A 21,627-nucleotide genomic window follows, 5' to 3' on the forward strand; every position below is an offset into this window, starting at 1 on the left:
AATGAGCTGACAGCACCCTCACACACGAGAATAACAATGCAGAATCCGGCTCTTCTTATTGGTCGAGGTACTGTTGCTTGCAAGAAGATACCGGGAAGAGAAGAGACTGAGGCAACTGGCAAAACAATCCAGCATGGCTCACAACGACACAGGTTCACAGGACACTGCAGACGGTACGCCTTCCACTATGTGCAGTAACGTTACTCCCCCGATAAAAAAAGAAAAGGCTGCAAAAATACAGACTCGAATGAGAAAAAGAAAACGTGGCTGGAAATAGTGTAGATAATGTCTGCTGGCGCACTTTTTCTGTTGCCCATGGTGAACTGTTTGACGTGAAACAGCATGCATCTAGTGGTCTACACGTGAGGGACAACCAGGTGGACCCTTGACTGGTTTGTTGTCCACCAGGCAACACCAGAGGCAGATATGGTATGTAGAAAAAATAAGAATGTTTTTTAAGTCCAATAAATGTCAGTATTTTGTGGCCCAAAAAATGTTTAGTGTAATAAACACATACAATTGATAGATGAATACATAAAATAGATAAATAATACATAAAAGTAATACATAGATGAATAATAGATAGTTGGCAACCCTAGTCACAAGGTAACCTGGACGCTGCGCTACAGCGAGCAGCCAACATAAGAGCTAACAAGGGTCTCCACGGTGCTCTCGAGCCGCTCGGCGTGAACAAATGCCTCAGCCTATTCCACCCATGAGTTATTTGAGAGTGCAGACGGAGACAAAGATATGAGACCGACAACATGCACTTTTGGACGATTTGTGCTCTATAGCGCTCGTCTAGCAGTGGTTTGCAAGTCGGCTCGAGAGCGGTGTGGAGACCCCTGTTAGCTCTTATGTTAGCTGTTAGCTGCTCGCTGTAGCGCAGCGTCCAGGTTACCTTGTGACACCGGTTAACATCGGGTATTTTTCACTCCGCACTGCGTTCAAATGGTTACTTAAAGCCATCGTTCCGAGCCACATACATCATTATTAAGCAGAAGCTAAGTCAGAGTGAAAACTGTACACTGTCATACAGCCTGCTGGTCAAACAGTCTGCAGAGTACGCTGACATCCAGCCTGTGATACAAACACCAGTAGCGACAATGGTTCATAGGAAAGCCCAGACATGTATCTGACTCTCGATGGTAACAGGTGTCAACAGTTAACCTGGACGCTACGCTCTCAGCGCTACAGCGAGCAGCCAACAGCTAAAAGCTAACTGCTAACAGCTAACATAAGAGCTAACAGCGGTCTCCATGCCGCTCTCGAGCCGCTCGTCGTGAACAACTGCTTAATACTGTTCCACCCATGAGCTGTTTGAGAGTACAGAGATTCACGACAAAGATATGAGACCGACAACATGCACTTTTGGACAATTTGTGCTCTGTAGCGCTCGTCTAGAATACACACATACATGACTTGGAGCGATGTGCAGAATGTTTTTCCTGGTTAGCGGACATGGCTGAGGACCCCTCTCTCTCCACACGGGATTCTCAAACCACACCACCAGCACACCTGGGACCCTCGCAAGTTAAAATGAACGCCAGTCAAATTCATTACTAAACCAGAGCTACATGAACAAATGTCAACCACTGCAGCTAACAGCTAGCTGAGCGGGCTTGCTGGTAGCCAGCAACATTCCTGTACAGTGTATAGGAATCAGCGCCGCTTGTAAGGCAGAAGTAGTAGACCCTCATCGAGCAAACTCCTGTAACCAATCATGCTCTTGACTGAGGTTAGGACCTCCTACCTCCTCATTTACATATGGACACAGAAATACAGAAATAAATAAATGTAGGTGAACAGAAATACAGAAATAAATAAATGTAGGTTAACAGAAATGGAGAAATAAATAAAAGCATTTATTCTTTTATTTATACTTTTATTTATTTATTTATACATTTATTTCAGCACTTATTTATTTATTCATTTATGTATTCGTTTATTTATTTATTTATGCATTTATTTATACATTTATTTATTTATTTCAGCATTTATTTATTTATGTATTTATTTATGCATTTATTTATTTATTTATACTTATGTCAGGTTTAGTCCTCCATATTGGGAAGGTGTCGACATGATCAAAGGCCTTCTGAGCGTCCACTGAAATTACAACTATATTGTGTTTAGCAGATGATAAATAAACAGATGTCAAAGGCTGAAATGAATATGTCTATTGGGAATAAAACACGTTTGATCAGGGTACACAATTGCCTGGATATACTTTTTCAAATGGTTGGCTAGAAGTTTGCTGATCAACTTTGATTCATTAGGGAGAAGTGACATGTTCCTAAGACGGAGCTTCTAGCTCAATCCCAGTCTTTTTATAGGATTATTGAAATATTTGCTTTATGGAGCATTTGGAACAGTTTGCCACTTAATGCAGCATGCTTAAAGATACACAACAGTTATGGTGATTATTCCTTTGAGAAAAACTTTTAGAATTCCATAGTTTATCCATCAGGGCTCTGTGGGTTATTATTTGGGAATTCTTTAATAGCGAATTTGAATTTCACTTTACAGTGCAATGGGAATGAAATTTCTTGTTGTTTTCTTGTTTTATAGGCTTACTCTGGTGCACCTGTGTTTTCCAGTGCAGCGAGTAACTTCGTCTTGCTTTGTCTACAATGACCTCCTGTGCTTCAGTGTACCGATTCCTTAGCGCCACTGCAGCGTTTCATCTGTTCTGTGCTCTTCCAAGCGGCTACACACCACGCAGCTCCTCAGTGACACCGTGAACTACCTCACCCAGTCGCCCTTTATCTCTTGGACCCAGTCTCCAGCCGCCTCAAGCTCAAACCCTCATCGGCTGTGAATTCAATTGTGTTCAAATAAATAACCTTTCATCCTGCCCCAGCCTTGTGTCCACTTCTGGGTTCAACCAGATTCTACTGAGTGTAATATTACAGTTGTTAAATCCAATATCTAGTGACATGGGAACATGATCACTTATCAAGATATTGCGGTATTGCTAGATTCTAACAGCTTAGTATCAATCCTAGAGTAGGATTTATGAACTTGGTCTATATAAATGCAAGAACATATAAACACCTTCATGCGATCAATATAACTTAATATAACACTGTGCTTCGTCCCTCAGAGACCTCTGCCTCCCTCCTCCCACCCCCATCGGAGTCCAATCCTTCCGAGCCCCTAATATACCGTGACAGTCCGTTTTTCGCTTCCATTCATTTTTAGACTAACACGAAAAATAAGATGTCTTTAGTTTCCTTTACAATGGCCAGCTTAGCTAGCGTGGTCACCTGTCACCCACAAATATCTCAGCATATTTCGAGTTGTTGAATGTGTGATTGTCCTATCCCACAGAACAGAACCCACATCTCACCTCCGCAGCTTTGCATCTGGTCCTGATGTTATCAAACCACTGTTGGTCGGTCGGTTAAAATAAAGATCTGTGCTCCCTCATATTGTAAAGGAAATTTCTGTGAGCAGAGCCTCAGTATAAGTTCCTTTACCGAGTCATGATGTATCTGTGCAGGAAGTTGACATGGATGGCCATCTGTTAACGCTGCCGTCACCGTGTGTGCGCAGTCCACCTTAACAGGTTTGTTTTAAAAGTTTTTTTTTCTCCTAGAACTGTTGGTATAAACTTTAACAAAGTCTGTAGGGTTGCCCTTCTCCATACCCTCTTTAACACCTGTGATCCAAATGTTTTGTCATCTGGACTGCAAGAGGAGGTTATCCACACATTCACTGAACATCCTGCCCTCCTCTGCCAATCTTGAACACTGATTCTCCAGATTTATAATTCGAGTCTCATGCTCTTTCAGGCCACCTTTGTTTGAGATTACTCTTTGCTCTATGTCATCCATTGACTGTCTCAGACAAGTGATGGATGCACTGAAAACTCAAACTTACGAGTCAATGTTGTAATTCAGCCGCTTGATAGCAGACATAATGTCAGTCGTTGTCGGCGCCTCGTTTGGCATAGTAACTTGTCGCTGCTAGCAGGTTGCCGTCAGTTTTCGCTTCTCCAGTCGTTCTGTCTGTTGAAGTATGCTTTACAGTGTGTTTAGTTTTGGTTGGTTTCACCATGGTTCCGCTGTGCATTAATAGCTTATACTGTCAAGTTTAGCAACTTCCTCACAGCAAAATATATACTTACATTGTCAATTTTTGAAGGAGGAAGTGGAGCCTCTCAAAAAACCACCCTCCCATCTCGTGCTAAACACAGAGTCTTCTCATCGGACAAAACTCAAATTTTAGCCTTCTCTGTGAAGACAATGCCAGTCAAGTTAATATATCTTGACCAGAATATCTTTTATAAAGGAAGACAGAGATGTTGTACAGTGTGCGTGTGAGCATACATGCCTTTGCTGTGTCAGGTTGGCTTATCCATTAGCTAGCCCATTTCAGGTCAAGAGGAGAACTGATTAGGGGTCCTGGCAGCAAGGGGATTATCACGCTGGGTCAGACTGTACCCCGCTGGAGTCCACTGAGGAATGCTGGCAAATCAACCAGTGAGTCACGCACTGAGTCATCCCATCTGCCAGTCAGTCATCTACCAGCATTCATCCAGACCTCACATGCGATTAGCTTAGTGTTCTATCAGCAAGAATGACTTAAAATCATTGCCCAGCTCTCGCACACAAATATTCAACATGATCACATCAATACATGATGATCAAGATAACTTACCTCATCTTATCTGTTGATCTGTTTTGCCTACATTTCAGTGAAAGGATCCATTCAGTTTAGGCAATTACAGTTAATAGACCTGGGAAAAGAGTAAGCTATTTGGCATTGAGTTACAGCTGTAAATCAAATTAGTGTAACTTAAACGATGGGAGTTGGAAACAACAAAAAGCTGAGAATGACGTCAGGAACTGATGAGGAGGTAGGAATGTGGGCATGGATGTCTTAACATAATTCAATTGAGTGAGTTATATAAAGCTTCAACCATGGTACCGTCATACAGAGGGGAAATTAGCTATATAAACCACAACTGTTGTTTGTACCTGGCTTTAAACATGTTTATTTCTGCTGTAATGTTGATCAACATTTTAACATACCCTTACAAAAATTTCCTGTAGTATTGGAGAATGTTTCTGTAATATTCACGTGGCATGACCTTACAGTACCACAGGTACAGCAAATTCTCTTGTAATGTATCACAGAACCTGTGGTACTGTACCATAGATTTACCACACAATACTACCCTATGGTACTGTACCATAGAGTTAACACGTACTGTATTTTCTAAGGTGTGTAAAAGACTCTATTATCACCATCTATTGATCCACCAATCAATATACTGAGCACTGTTAATGTACTTTCCATATATAATTTATTCTACACAGTAAGAAACAAATAAAAGCTATATACATAGAACCCTAAATGTGCCGTGACAAAATTTTAAACACACTCTGTCACTATGACAGGGTCAATAAAATGGCAACTGTTACACTCAGCATGTTCCTCAGATGATCAAGACATAGTTTAAATCAAAACAACTTTAAGACTTCCAATAGATTGCATCCCTTGCAATTCCAGGCAGGTAAAACAGTCACTTTTCCAAACCATTTTACTCATACAGTACAAACACCTGCACTGTAAAGTCAGTAGGGTTGTGTGTCAGCCAAAAACACAAGCGGGAAGCCATCTCATGACATATCCCACCCAGTGGAAGTGACAAGCCATTGCTGCAGTCCTTTGAGTCCTGGGATGCACAACCTATTTCCCCCCAGCGGGACACCTTTCTTTCTCTTTCATCCACCTCGCTCTTGAAATGAGAGTGACGTTCCATTGGTGAGGGGAAAAAATTCCCCACCTTGGCGAGTGAGAGGTGCAACACGAAAAGCCAATTGCCTAAATGAAATTCCAGTACGTAATGAGTGGGAAGTGAGACTCCTGTTGGGTAGCCAGGCTTGTGCAGCTGCAGGCTTGTGTCCTGTCAAGACCCTGAAAGCCACAGTCCTATGCCTCTTCTCTGTAGTCTGCTTCATGATCTGCCAAGTACTGGGCGGGAATTTTAGATCTAGAAGACTTCAGTCTCATTCAGGCAAATGTTGTGCTCTGATAAAGTTTCTTGGAGGCCATTTCTGTGTGTTGTATTGTTTGCCTACAATCTAGCTTCAGACACCTAGAGCACTTCCTTACTTGGATAATCAGATTGAACTAAACAGCAGAGGTTTCATTTAGACAACAACCTTGAACTTTGGCTGTTGATAAAGGGAAGGGAAACTACTGCAGAGAACAGCCCAGAGGAAGTGTGTGTATTCATGTTTATCTCCCCGGTAAAGACCTATTACTCTGACTAAGGTAGGTCCCTTGTTGTCAGGGTGATAATGTCTTTTCCTGCCTGGCAAGCAGATAAAGGCGCTGTTATCGGTAAAGCCACTGGAAACCTCATTTCCTTGTTCAGTTTTCCAGAGGCTCTGTCCACTCTCTGGCCCAGCTGCCCATCCTGAGTCTACAGGGAGAAGTAAAGAGGGCTGGGGGACAGACATGGAAGGAGGAAACAAAATAAGGGGGATGGAGATTGGTGGAAGCAGAGATAAAAGGGAAAAGCCGTTTTCAAGTCAGTACTGATCAACATAAATACACGTATGCTTCCGTAGTTTTTATCTGAAAGTAACGCATTCCAGAGCAGACATAATTTGTCACAAAAAACAGCCATAACAACAGTATGTGAGTTTGTGTGCCGGACAACATGTGACCAACAGTCTGAGACAGATTCAAATTCACATTGTTAGGTTCTCAGGCCTCTACAGTGGTTAATATTACTCACCTTGCAAACATCCTTCCCAAAATACTTCACAGCTGTTTTCTGTTTGGAGACACGTTAGATAGTGTTGTCTCCTCTGTCAAAACGTGGCTAACAGGAGAGAGCAATACAACGGAGAACAATTTAGCAAAGTTGTTAAGGATCTTCTGTGTGCTCTATTTTGAAGCAAAACTGTTGATTATTCCATAAGTCAGTTATCTTAGCAACTCTTTTCATAATCAATATAATCATTTTTTAGGCAACTGAGTGTGCAGTCTAGCAGCTCTGTGCAGCTGTATTTTGAACAAAATGCTATGCTTTGTTAGCATGCTTACATGGTCACATTGACATTGATAACATATTCATGTTTTGCAGGTGTACAGAAATGTAGTAGTTTAGCATGCATAGTATGGGATTTTTTTAAGCAGTACAGATAACAGAAAATAATTTGCTTCTTGTGGCCAATACTGATAACAGATCATTTAAGTTGTTTCTATTATTTCTTCTTTTAGTCATAACCTCTGGTTTCTGCACACCTGAGCATCTATGTCTAAGAGAAAAGATTATATGATATCATATACCATAATAATGTTTGTTGTGTTAAATTTGTAGGCTTTCCCCCTCCTCTCTGAATCCTTGTGGAACATGTATTGCAAATTAAAATCTTGTTCTCCCTCTCTCAAACTGTATAAAAAGCATCCAGACTATTTGGCTCTCCAGTCTACATTGTGTGGTTCCACCCATGTGCAGCAGATTGACATCATAAGCCCTTCTTTTTCTTCATTTATTGGCAGACTGCAAAGCAACTTTAAAGGTGTGTACCGCCACCAACTATATTGAAATGTATTGATGCTGCGCTTGTCATGCCAATGAAAGCAAACTGGCTCCGTATTATCAGCTCTATTTATTGGCTATAACAACATCACTGTAAACTGATAACAAATAATATACATTTCACATTAATATATTCAGCATCCACAGTGCTAGCATTTACTAATTAGCTGTTACTTATCAGTTCTACGTACATTTTGACCTGATGATTTAAAAGAAAGGTTAAGGGATCATTCAAGTAGTTACCATTGTATTACTCTTGAGCCCTAAAGGAAACATCAATGTCTTTACCGAAATTCATGGCAATCCATTAAATAGTTATTCAGACATTTCACCCAAAACTACAAATGTCAACCTCAATGGATAGGATTTGTATGGCGCTTGTCTAGGTACTCAAAGCGCCTCACAGGGTTCCAGGTTCCATTCATTCATACATACACAGTCATACTGGTGGTGGTAAACTACAAAGTAGCCACAGCTGCCCTGACAGAGGCGCAAACGACCACCTCAAACATACAGCAGTCATACACATTCACATGAGGCAAGGTGGGTTAAGTGTCTTGCCCATGGCACAGTTGGCAGGGGCGGGGATCGAACCGCCGCCCCTCCAAACATAGGCCGACCTACTCTACCACCTGAGCCACGGTCGCCCCAAAGTCTAAATCATCACCTAAATCTTTTGGATTTATCTTCAGGTAACCAGGAATTTCAGGCCAAGAGTGCCCTCCTTTAAATCATGCCACTAGCATGCCTTAAAATAAGAGAACACAGGTTATGGTAAGTTAGCTATGAAAAGGCACTTTAGGCTTCTATGGAATTGTGGCAACTACTAAAAAGTAAATCTGAGTACCAAATACAGTGTACCAGATTAATTCTATAGTTAGTTACTAAATGAATTGTCCACATTAATCCAACCTTGCTGTCCATGACAAACAGCTTAAACAACTTAAGAATGAACCTGCATGGTTTTTAAATATATTTGATGTTTAGAGCAAAACTCTTTGTTTTAAGCAAGATCAAAATCTCCAAATGTTTGAGCACTGTAGCAGCATCAATAAACCTTGACAAGTCACATCCTTCGGACTGATCTCATCTGTTGTTCAGTAGTACTGCAAAGCACAGGAGCTGACAAAGGACAGCCATCAACATGTATAACTATAATTCAAATGTGGCTTATTTATTTATTTTTACTGTCGAGAGGCATACATTACAGTGCAAACCATTCTTTGGCAAACATACAATACAAATGTCATAATAGGTACTATTATATCCACATTGACCACTGGTTGAGGGACAGTGTAGGTAAAGCATGTTCAGTCTTGGGGAGCAGTGCATTCCATCGACACTTGAGACACTTTTTTTGGGTGGGAATAAAAAGAGAGGGAAGTATGGTGAAAACAGGAAATAAAAAATGAACTAATACAACAAGTATATGAATATGAAGACTGGTAACAAACGGAGTTCACAGTGCTTTGGGACACTTGCCAAAATGCATCTAGCCTGCTGAGGAGCAACAAACAAGCTCATTCATACACAAAATTTGTGAAATATCTCAAAAAACTAAATTTAGTAAAACAAACACACATTGGTGAACATGAATAGGATATGTTCATACAGTTGTTACTGGAGGAGCCACAGTCAGAGAGTAATAGAGCATAAAATACACAACTGTAAACACATACCTGTTTAAACATATGATATGATACCAATTTACCAGTGCGACTGCGTGGCCCATAATCCATGTGGAATCCTGAATGGAACATTCTGAAGGGTATAATTTCTGTTTAGCGACAGACGCTTGCTCAGGACGTTACCATATATAGACAACAATGGAAAGGAACACTGCAGCTGCAGCCGCTTTGCCATAATTAGGAGCAAAGCAAAACAGGAAAACAGAAACATGACGTACACTAAGCAAGCCAGTGCAAAGCACAAGAGGCATTTGTCTTAACAGTACAGTAACTTGTTTACACATGTATACCAGCTGACAGTCAGAGGAATAAAACTGTCTCACAAAGATGGCAGAGACTTGTTTTGATTGACAGTATATCCCAATCATCTGCACCCCTCCCCCAACATTACCCTCGCTTCCCCTCTCATATGGCTTCCATTACAACGGAATGAGGGTCAGAGGGCTAGAGAAGCCTGCGCTCCACACATGCTCTGCTGAAAGACATCACCCTAGTCTCAAAAACTTTAACATGGAAAAGAAAAATGAGCAGGGTGAGCATTCCTAACCTATACCACCACTGAAGATGGTCCTCACAGGGGGGAAATGTCCAAATCCTGTACAAACATGAGCAAATTCCTTAAAAAGGGAAAAGGTGGAGTCAAAGTGAATACCTGACAAAGGAATGCATGCAAGCGTGTCCTTGTCTAAAGTGGTGCAGGTCCACAACAGCAGAGAAGAACAGTTAACAGTTACAGTCCTTCAGTTGTGTGCAGTCTGTGGACTAATGACTATGCATGAAGAAACAGATCTGTGAGGAGGCCAGAAGAATACTGCTGTGGTAGAGATAGCAGTACCAAAGGCTAAATCCTGACCTCAAGACAACATTCATACATAGTTTCAGAGATACACACATGCTGTTATGTCATTTTAGAAGTAACTAAATCTTACATTTGGCTTTGTGAGGCTGAGGAAAATACTGGGACAAAGTTCACAACATTACAGTGGTAAAAATGGATATTATTCTTTCACTGCTTTCTGAAAGCAAAATGAAACTTGGAAAATAGCACAACAGTGCAAGAGCTGGTTTGAGTGTCCTGCAATGGGGAGCGCTACACGGCTCCACCTCACTCAAGTTCAGGACAGGCCAGCAGAGACAAGAAGTTAGTTAACCAAGTTGTCCATGGAGAGAGGAGCAGTAATCAGTAGACATCTCTTTTGCATTACAAACATTTTCGTAGGGCTTCACATTATCTTCATATGTAAGCATTTTTATACAAAAAGGGAAGAAAAAAATACATATTCATAACATGATATAAAGCACCTTGGATTAAAAGATGAAGAAAATCTATTCATAAAAAGTCTTTTAGTTTGAATAAAATCGGCCTCTCAGTCGTGGTTTATCATATGAAGGCATATACTGAGTGTATATAGGTTGCTTTGCATACAAAAGACAATACTTTGAAGGTTTGTATTTAGTGATTAATTCATTGATGGGGGGGTGGGGGGGGGGGAATAGCACCAGTTTTCGGCATCTCTAACCTGAGAAACTTTTGTGAGACAACAAAATGGCTGCCACCTTTCAATCTACTTCCCTTTCCTGCTTGTTGACGACAGGTAGCCCCGCGTTGTGTCACCAAGTGTTGGTAACAGGCTGTTACAGACGTTTGTCCCTCTTGTTTACAATCCACCCACCCATCCATCCATCCATCCATCCATCCATCCATCCAGCCATTGGTTCAGAAATAAATCCATTTAGTGATCACTGGCTGGTTGCCAGTGCATTTTCAAAGCGAGCCTCAGGCTGCTGGCCCTGGAGGGGGCAACATTTCAAAAAGAAAAGAAAATCCCCCCCTCCCTTGTTCAACACAAAAGGACACAAAATGAAAAAAAACTGAGGCTATTGGGTCTAGTGAGGCTGTGGATAAGCACACCTTCATGAGTCTCATCCTCTCTCTGGATGTCTGTATGTGAGTGTATAACTTTCAGCCATTAGAATGTTTATCAGGGGGTGGGTGGCAGTCCTGAGGGTTATTCATGATGGATGTCTGCTTTTTGCCTCTTCTCAACATCTGCCTGGTTGAGGCACAGTGGGCAGCAGGCATCTTTTAGCTTGACGGGCCGTTTGCACTCGGCTGGTGGACATGACTCCACAAAGCAAGTCACCTGGGCACTCTGGATGGGGTCAGAAAAGAGAGGGCAACACGTCAATTACCTTATTAAATAAGACTCTATGAAATGTTTGTGTCAGTGTGGGGGGAGACTGGACAGCTGCAGTACAGTTACCAAATTACAGGAAGTAAAGAAAACTCAAAAACTAGAGCAAATGGAAACTATTAAAATACAACAAATGTAAAATCAATCAACTGCATGACACATTCAACAAAAAACAGATCAAACTGATGCATATGATCAGAAAGTGTGTCTGAATAGAAATATAAACATTTTACAGATGTAAATAATGGGAATGTAATGTGTCAATTATTGATTTCAACATGTGTAGTTGTAAGATGTTTTTCGTAAGAAGTTATTCTCCAGGCTCTCTGTTGTGCTTTTGTTTGGCATGAAAAGTAACTGAAACATTTTGCCTAAAATGAGCTTCATGTGAGATACCTCATGACAAGACTGAACAGAACAATACAGTTCTTTGTTTAGAGCAACAGCATGATGTGCTGAACCCAACTGTTCTTTCCCAGACTGTCCTACTGCCTGCCAGGTTTAATTATTGCAAAGAAATCGAATTATAGGGAGGCAAGGAAACATGGAAAAAGAGAGAACACAAAATAGAAGCTAACAGGTGTATTATCACATGTACTGAGCAAAAATAAACTGTGTGAAAGCTGGCAAAAATTGAGTAGGAGGATCAGAGGAAGCCAGGTTTGGCACATAACTGCCATCTCCTATGCCAACAGTGTCCGAGATAAAGAATAAAGGCAGGCAAGTGGCTGGTGCAAATTGATGACAACAGTGCCAGGACGAGGGTAATGCCAAGAGGAACTGGAGGAGGTGAAACACTGGCTAGAGTACCAGACACAGAGAAACTGGGCATTTTAAACTGGTCCAAAACGCTCACAAATGAAAGGGGTCTGATGGACAGCTTGTTCGCAATGAGATAATAAAACCTGATCAGATTTTCACAGTGGACTAAGCACTGTGTGTGCATGTGTTTGTGTGGTGTGTTAAACTTTTGCACTGCATTTTGATGTATATGCCAAACATACTCTGCATTCACATATGGTACAGGAGTCCTTCTTCCACCGATCTCCATCTGTTCGCTCACGTCCCTCACTATCAGTACAGTCAGTCTTGCTCAGACGGGTCTCAAGTCTTTTAATCTGTGAAGATACAAGGACATTAACATTTATTCACACAAGCCACTGCTATGGTTACACCAACATTAACCCATCTCTCTCCCTTACAACAAATTGTACACTACACAAGCCAACTACAATAGAGTATACATGAGAATGTTCACACTGCATGAGTACAATATTAACACTCAGTGCGAGATTATACCATTATGAACAATATCAAATTCTTTCCCTATTATAAGGACAACAATTCATCCCCCTTTAAACACAGACTTTTACTCTAACTTTCTACTTACTATATAAGACAAAATGTAGTCATTATGACAACATTCATATAAAGAAAATGATTGATGATTAAAAAAGTACAACACATAAATATGTTAGTGTAAGTGAAAAGTAAAATAAGAGTGATATGGAAAAAAATTAAATGTCGTCATCGTCCGTAACCGCTTATCCCTTTCCATGGGGTCGCGGGGTGTTGCTGCTGGAGCCAATCCCAGCCTCGTCTCAGGGCGAGGGCAGGGTACTCCCTGGACAAGTTGCCAGCTCATTGCAGGGCCCTCACTGATGAGCAACGTGGGGTTTAGCATCTCGCTCAAGGACACTTCGACATGCAACTCTGCCCAGCCCGGAGCTGGGATTTGAACCAGCGATCTTCTGATCATTAGTCAACCTGCTCTACCCGCTGAGCTACAGCCGCCCCTAAAATAAAATGTAATAACTATAATTTAAATTACTGCCACACATTCAGTGTCATTTGTAAGTAAAAATGAGATGAGATTTCAAGTTTAAAAGTTTGAGACAGAATACTTAGCAAGTGAAGTTCTCCTGTAAAGGCGTCTTTGTGTTTGGCATAATGATTTTTAATATCACGGTGGCTGCCGTGGTGGTTGGGTTTTTTTTGTTTGTGTTTTGTCCTTTCCCCTCACCTGCTCCTTCCCCGTGTGTGTCTGACAGTAGATCTACCAGTTCCTGCTACAGCAGTAAGATGCAACTGTCCCTCGTCAGATCATCACCTCCTGCATTACAGACTTGGTCTCTCTACTACTCTGGTGCCAGACTGTTCTGTCAAGCATGGTGAATATACGAGTTACATTACTAGTGTTCCTGCTACAGTACTTTTTGATATTGGACTGCAACTCTATCTTTTGTTTTTCCTTCTTCCGTGAACAGATTTTCCCAGTGTCTCTCTGCGTGCCTCCCAGCATCTCTAGTCCCCCTGAAAACACTCTCGGCCGTCTCCTGATCACACCTCCCTGCCTGCCTGCCCTCCTCATTCTCCTCCCTATTGCCTGATAGTCAATAAACATCCTTGGACTTAAGTTCTGCTACCATTCTCTGCATATTCAGAAAAAACACCCAACCTTAACATTTTAATGTCCTCGAATCTTTTTAGCCACATGTTAGCAATTGCATAATCCTGAACTAACCACAGAGCATATTCAGTCATCTAACCATAAACGCATTCTAAAAAACTCATTCAAAATGAGGGCATCAGAAGTCCAAAAATGCTAACTCTATATACCAGAGACAGACATAAACTGCTTGATGAGTAATCAATTATCCAATCGACATTAGCTATGTGTTACTGTACATAATGGATTGGATTTGTGGATTTTGAACATTGGCCAACCCGCTCTACCACCTGAGCCACGGTCGCCCCACGATATATGGGACCTGTGTCCTGAAACAGCTGAAGATTTCAGAAAAAGATTTGAAGAAGTGGTGGTGTGGATGGTGAATCAGCAGCAGTCACACTATGCTCATATCAGCATAAACAGCAAGATCGTAGATGACCGTCTTATCTTTCAACCATAACAGACAGATAGAGACAGAAAGTGTGAGCATGGCTGCCTTAGTAGGATGCTTAAATTACCACCAGTGTCTCTGCATTTTACCACCTTATCGTTAGACACAAGCCTGTTTAAAGACATCAAGATTATCAACAAACCACTGGCAGAACAGGGCAATCAGGGGAGGAAGGCAAGGCAACGCATGTACAGAGACGAGTCTGTATGTGTGTGGGTGTAGATACAGACACTGACCTGTTTTCGTAAACTTGTGATTGTCTTCTGCATGTCAGAGACAAAGTCCTGGAAGTCACTGAGTGAAGGTTCAGTGCTTTTTTTGGAGGTCACAGTAACATTTACAAGGCTTTCTACAGATCCTTCCACTGGACTGCAAAGACAAATGTAGAAACGTGATATTAGATTTTACATAGTGGGGTCATATAAAGTACATATCTATAGTCGATCTGTTTCCTACCGTAATCACCGATCAGCGCAGCCTCAGTTTGGAGAAGTAGAGAGCCGCTCCAGCCCAGACGCTCCGCTTTGTACTGCAGTGAACGGGTCCAGAGAAAAAGTGAATTTAACCACCTAAAACAAGGCTCACCTAAAAAATCTATAACGGTTCGAGTGTACGTTGTATAGAGAAAATTCACAGCGCTTTACATCACCGTCAGACCGGCCTTTCTTTTGGCACTACATTTTCTCAACCGTAGAACCTCCGTATCCCTACGCATTAGCACAACAGGTGATCTGCGAGCGGCGAAATACAGTGTGTTTACTTTCGATCAAAACGAAACTTAGAGGGGTATTCCGGTGTAAATTTAATCCATGGTCTAACACACCGTGAAACTGTGTTAGACTCCCTCTCGAGAGATCAAGTTAGCAGACCGCTAATTTACGGAGTTTTATCAACCTCAGAAACGATCGCACGACAACAATACACTGCAGTAAATGGATCCAAATATAAACCGCCACCAAAAAGCCACAAATAATGCTCAGAACAGCACCAAACTTCAGCAACAGTACAAACAGGATCTCAGCACATAGTCATATATATAACACATATAACAGTTATTATCGACAGCGGACAGGGAAAAGAACGGAATTGAGCATTTCTAATCGCACTCGGTAATCGTCGCGTCGGGACTTCCCCGACCCGGAAGCTGATGGAGGAGAGTTGAAATCTGTTTTTAGCTTCCCAATAGAAATCCAGCTAAGCTAGCGGAGGTTAGATGCCCCAGACTATGTGCTGAGACCCTATTTGTACTGTTGCTGAAGTTTGGTGCTGTTCTGAGCATTATTTGTGGCTTTTTGGTGGCAGTTTATATTTGGATCCATTTACTGCAGTGTATTGTTGTCGTGCGGTCGTTTCTGAGGTTGATAAAACTCTGTAAATTAGCGGTCTGCTAACTTGACCTCTCGAGAGGGAGTCTAACACAGTTTCACGGTGATTTAGACCATGGATTAAACTTAAACCGGAATATCCCTTTAACAATTTCAGACATAGACACAGACTGTAGAACCTCCGTATCCCTACGCATTAGCGCAACTGCGTAGGGATACGGAGGTTCTACGGTTGAGAAAATGCAGTGCCAAAAGAAAGGACAGTCTGACAGCGATGTGAAGCGGTGTGAATTTTCTCTATACAACGTACACTTGAACTGTTACAGATTTTTTAGGTGAGCCTTGTTTTAGGTGGTTAATTTTCACTTTTTCTCTGGACCCGTTCACTGCAGTACAAAGCTGAGCGTCTGGGCTGGAGCGGCTCTCTACTTCTCCAAACTGAGGCTGCGCTGATCGGTGATTACGGTAGGAAACAGATTGACTATAGATATGTACTTTATATGACCCCACTTCAAAAAACACAAACTATCCCTTTAACTTAATCCAATGCTAAATTAATGTCCAGTATGTCAGTGACATAATAATCACAAATTGATAGCAAATGTGTTGTTAAAGCTTTAATTCCTGGTGTCATAGTGTTTCACCTGTTCTGGATGCTGCTGGCAGGTTTGTCCTCTTTGTAGCTCTGCTCAGCTGATCTGCGCCCTCTAAAGTGGTATGAAAGGGCATTGAACTGACCTTTGGTTCTGCAGTCTGTTGGGGTCAAACACAATACAAAAGACAGTGGTTCATTGATATTGACAATAACTACATCTTTATTGCTAATGTAGCTTTTCAGGCACAAGTGATATTTTCTTATTCCATGACTGCTGATGCCACCTTCTTTTTGCTGACCTGAGGCAGATTGTATTACCATGGCAATGATGCCATCACTTTACCCACATCAAAGAGCACAAAAGACACATGCACACACACACACACACACACACACACACCCCGGTACACACCTAGGGCATGCTGAGCATCAGCAAAGAGCATCAAGAGGCGTAATACAGCTAGGAAGATGAAGGCCACACAGAGCTTCACCTTTTTCAGTAAAGTTAAAAACAGGCTGCTTGGCTTAAGATTTGATTTACCAGACAACAGTCAGTAAAAGATACAGACTATCCAAACACAAAAAGACTTTCTGTCTAATGCTGACAGACATGCGTGAGCACTAGGGGTGGGTAAAAATATCGATTCATCAATGCATTGCAATATATTTTTTCCCAATTCAATATCAATTCATAAAATCCTCTGAATCGATTCGGGCAAGTGACCACCTGCTATCCCTCGCCGGACCTCTCGGTCCCCACCTCAAGCAGCTGGAAGCGTCTCGCCCGCGACCTGGCTCGAGGGTCAGAGGGTGATGTGCCGCGGAAACACCGTCGGAACTAGCTGATGTCTGACGCACTGCTCTTTCGGAGGCTGTAAACTCCCAGCGCAGCCGGTCTCACCCTGGGCGCTGCACCGTGCCCCCGCAAGTAGCACTCTCTTCCGGGGAGAGAGGGGGGTTCAGTGTCAATGTTTTACCCCCTGGCGTCTAGCCGGAGAGCGGAGGGAGTGCGGTCATGTCTATGTTTATGTCAGACAAAAATGTACCATGCATTCCCAGAAACAATGGCACTTTCTCAGCTTAACTATGGTTGCACTATTTTATAACTAAACACATCGAGTACCTTTGTTTACATTTCAATTTGAACTAGAACTTCCTAGAGGAAGGATTTAAATTTAAGATTACTTTTTTGAATTTAAAAATTATCAACAGGTACTCTAATGAATTATTTGTTTATTACTACTTATTACTGAATCGATATCGAAGCATTTAAGTCAATATTGAATCGAATCGATATTGAATCGAATTGCGACCTAAAGAATCGAAATCGAATCGAATCGTGAGGTTCTTAACAATACCCAGCCCTAGTGAGCACACAGCTCATACCCTGCTGCGCTGTACACACACACATACATATATATACATATATGTATATATATATATATATATATATATATATATATATATATATATATATACACATATATGTATGTATTTATTAGTTTAACTCTTCCCTTGTACATTTTGTCAAAGAAGTGTTAACACCAGGGTTTGGATGTGGGATTAAAGGAGATTTATTTAGAGAATCATATGTTGCTTATTAAAATCTGTTTTTAATCCTCTGTAAACTGTAGCTTGTTCTCAAGGAATTGGTGAGGGTGCCTCATTTCAGATGAGTTTAGTGTCTTGGAAGTCAAGTCAACTTTGAGCTAGACTCACAACACAACTAACAGATCATGATATATAATAATTCATATCATAGGGTGTCAAAACATTTTTTGTCAAGCAACTACATCAAGCAAGAATTAATTCATCCCAAAATACTATTATGAATTGATACAGAAGTCTGATGTGACTGAGGATCAAATCCGCTCAGTGTCTTTGAATGTTCTTTTGAGTAAACATTTTCATTCATTGTCACTGGCATGTCTTATTTCAGTGATGGCAGAAACATTGTTTAGACAAGGGAATATAATGTGGCTGTTTGGAACTGTATTGACTCTGTATGCTCTTTTTCACTCAATACTTCTTGCATCACTTCAGTAGGCATTCAGTGAAAAAAAGGGGGGGGACAATAAACACAATGTGTTAATTGCTGATAGTTTATGTTAAAAACCTACTGCCTGGCTTTCAGTCCCTAAAGTTAACCCGGTTTATTACTCAGATTATAATCTGAATCATTTCACAACTGATCATGTCTCCAAATAAAAGATACAGAGCCAATAATCACAACAAACCCTAGTGCTGGTTTATTATAACAGCAGGGGATGCCTCTTCATTCATCTTCTTTCTGCTTTGACAGCTGCACCAATGGGTGGAAGGTTTAAACATTCAGGATTTAACTCCAGATACCCTCTCTTCCCCCCACAATTAGTCTGTGAAAGCACAACATTGGTTATGTCATGAGAGTTCAGGAAGAGGAGGTTTGCTCGGTTACCAAAGCATTTGTTGAGCAACAACTGCTGACAATTTCTTACTTTTTTTTTGATGGAAGGAAGTTTTGCCTTTCTTCAAGCCACAGAAAAATTATCCTGGGCAAAGCTTCTCCATAGTCAAACCTTATCATTATGAGCTGAAGCCTGAAAAAATGTCTGCTCTAACCTATTTAATTTCTTATTCAATGTTTCACACACAGTCACATTTGCCTATTTACTACTAAAACAGTATTACTACTATTTGTACTACCACACAGACAGGAGCAACATTTTTGAAATCCTCATTATACCAAAATCAAAACTCTTGATAATTATAAAAAACATGTGATGTCTTACCTTCACAGCAGTCCTGCCACATGCGCAGGTCGATCTGTGGGACGTCATCACAGCTGCTGTAGCCGTGTGGCAGCTCAGCCACCTTGAACACATCTTGCTGTATACGTGTGATGTTGTCCCCATTGTCACACAGCACCCGCGTCAGAGAGGCCTGCTTCAGCTGGGTGAGCTGGGCTGGAGTGAACACGCCTGGGTTTTCATACCAGAACCTGAATAAGGCAGACAGGAAAGAGTGACGTGACTGATGAAAAATGAATCAAAATTCCTTTACAGTCACATTTTCTCATGATGGAGAAACACCTGGTGAGGATGTTGTATGGCTGCTGAGAGCTCAGGATATTCTATTGTTGTACTTTTTAAAGATCATTACACTTTAAAAGATATATAAATGAAAACCTTTGACGGATCTTCTCACCAAAATATTGCTTGAAACTGGGATTTGCGAGTCCGTCATTATCTGTATCTGTTAAATATATATATATATATATATATATATATATATATATATATATATATATATATATGTATATCTGTATACAGATATGCACTTGAAATCTGTGGGACTTAATCTGGTTTCAGGAGGTGCTTAAATTGGAATGGACATGAATAGCTGGAAGTTGTCATTTTAAGCCTGAAATTGATATGGGCTGATTAGAAGTTGCTATTTACAGAACAGCCTCAGACTTAGTGGTGGACAGTGTTGGGTAACATTACTTTTAAAAGTAACGTGTTATTTTACAAGATTACTGCCATTAAAAAGTAACCCATTACATTACTGCGTTATCTACTGAAAAAAGTTAATCATTAGAGTTTTGTCAGTTATATTGTCCAGATGGCGTGTAGCCAACTGCACATGTACCTTTGAATATACTGACTCTACAGTCCCAGACTTGCCCACAGTCAGTAACTCTGCAGCCTAATAATAGGAATGAAAGACGCAATAAAACATTTACGCCTCAATCTGAGAGCGAATTGGGCCGAGGCATACAGTTGCCCCTTCACACAGAGAAGGCGCATTAATAGCGCAGAGGCAGTTCGGCAATTCTCCGCAGTTGGTGGTTCACACAGAGCGGAGCATCTCCGCCTTAAAGACGAACCTCTGTGTAATTCACACAGAAAGCTGGCGCTGCGGCTACTAAAGAGGCGTGTGTTTTCAATGTGTTTCCCCGGTGTCCCCCACTGTCAATCTAAACCCGTGGACAGTTTATAATCACATGGATGCTGTTAAAATGACAAAGTTAAGTTTTTCACTCTAAATTACAAAATTACATAATCGCTATCAGTAAACTGGAAGCTGTCTGACTCTCTCACTCGTGGGGACGGAGGGAAAGTTCACTGAAGTCTCAGTCCGGAGGGCTGACCATCGCAGAGAAGCAGCATCATCACAAACACTCGGGGAGTTAAGTTTTTTGCCGGTGACAGACATTACTTTAGTTTGGGTTAGGGTTTACCGTTGCTTTGTGGGACATTTCTCTTTATTTAGTTGCGTGAGGGACCTGTGTAGTTATCAGACTCTTAGACTGGCATGCCCTTGATACATGCAGCTGGTTTATCCATTCACACTGGTTTGGTTAGCCAATAATGTGCCTCTGATACTACCTCTAGAGGCATATCGGCGCCAGAGCGAAATTTCAACCCTTGCTGCCTCAGAGACATTCACATAGAGGCGGAAGGCGGAGAATTGGCGCAGGATCCCCGTATCCAAACGGCTGTGTGAATGTGGCTAGTATTAGGCACAGCTGTTTTAATGAAAACAATACAACAAGCACTTATCCTGCAAGCACAACTTGCATTTCGCTGTGATGTTGTTCTTGTCCTTTTCGACGAAAAATTCTAAATAAGGGGAACATTTACACAAAGTTAATGCTGTTCTCTCTGCTATCTAGCTAAACTGAATTAGCTAGCTACACATGTTCGTTGACCTAACTGTGGGTTTACCTTCTGCTGGCATGCAGCCACCTGCTAAGCAGCAGGAGAGAAACAGAAACAGTGCAAATGTTTAAGGGAATTTTTTGTATTTTTGTGGCAACAAAAGGAAAGGAAAAGACAGCAATTTTTATAGTAACAGATTAATTTTATGATAAAGTACTTAGTAATAACAGATTACTTGAATTGGAGAACTGAACTGAAAGGCCTTACATTACTCGTTACACGTTCAGTGCCACTCTACCAGGTACTGGAGGTGTGTTGTCGTTTTGTCCACCTAAACCCAACTCTAACACCATGACACAATCTGATCCAATCAATGACAAAAACCTGCAAGACATTATACAGCATTTGAAATCTTCCTCCTGCAGCCTGGATATTTTACCAGCAGGGTTCTTCAAAAAAGTTTCAGACTGCATGATTCCAGATCTGCTACAGATTGTTAACATGTCTCTTCTCTCAGGTATCTTCCCCCAAGCCATTAAGACTGAAGTCATTAAACCACTCCTGAAGAAGAGAACTCTAGACACATCAGTAATGAATAAGTATAGGCCCATTTCAAACCTCCCAATTTTAAGTAAAATAATTGAAAAAGCTGTCTTTCAACAGCTGAACAATTACTTAATAATAAATGGCTGTTTTGATGTTTTCCAATCA

General features: G+C 41.2%; 1 protein-coding gene across 4 annotated transcripts in view; it reads right to left on the minus strand.

Annotated features, from left to right (window-relative positions):
* Nucleotides 1-8,716: 8,716 nt before the first annotated feature.
* pxdn (peroxidasin) overlaps nucleotides 8,717-21,627 on the minus strand; it is a 75,881-nt gene continuing 62,970 nt past the window's right edge. For all 4 annotated transcript variants that reach the window (XM_030391382.1, XM_030391380.1, XM_030391384.1 and 1 more), the window contains 5 exons: nucleotides 19,045-19,253; nucleotides 16,323-16,431; nucleotides 14,590-14,722; nucleotides 12,455-12,568; nucleotides 8,717-11,408 (listed from right to left, as the gene is read on the minus strand). In XM_030391382.1, the coding sequence (XP_030247242.1) occupies nucleotides 11,265-11,408; nucleotides 12,455-12,568; nucleotides 14,590-14,722; nucleotides 16,323-16,431; nucleotides 19,045-19,253 (709 nt within the window). In that variant the 3' untranslated portion in view covers nucleotides 8,717-11,264. The remainder of the gene's footprint in view (nucleotides 11,409-12,454; nucleotides 12,569-14,589; nucleotides 14,723-16,322; nucleotides 16,432-19,044; nucleotides 19,254-21,627) is intronic.

This window comes from Sparus aurata, chromosome 16 (assembly GCF_900880675.1).
Source record: "Sparus aurata chromosome 16, fSpaAur1.1, whole genome shotgun sequence".
In the NCBI taxonomy this organism is placed as follows: Eukaryota; Metazoa; Chordata; class Actinopteri; order Spariformes; family Sparidae; genus Sparus; species Sparus aurata.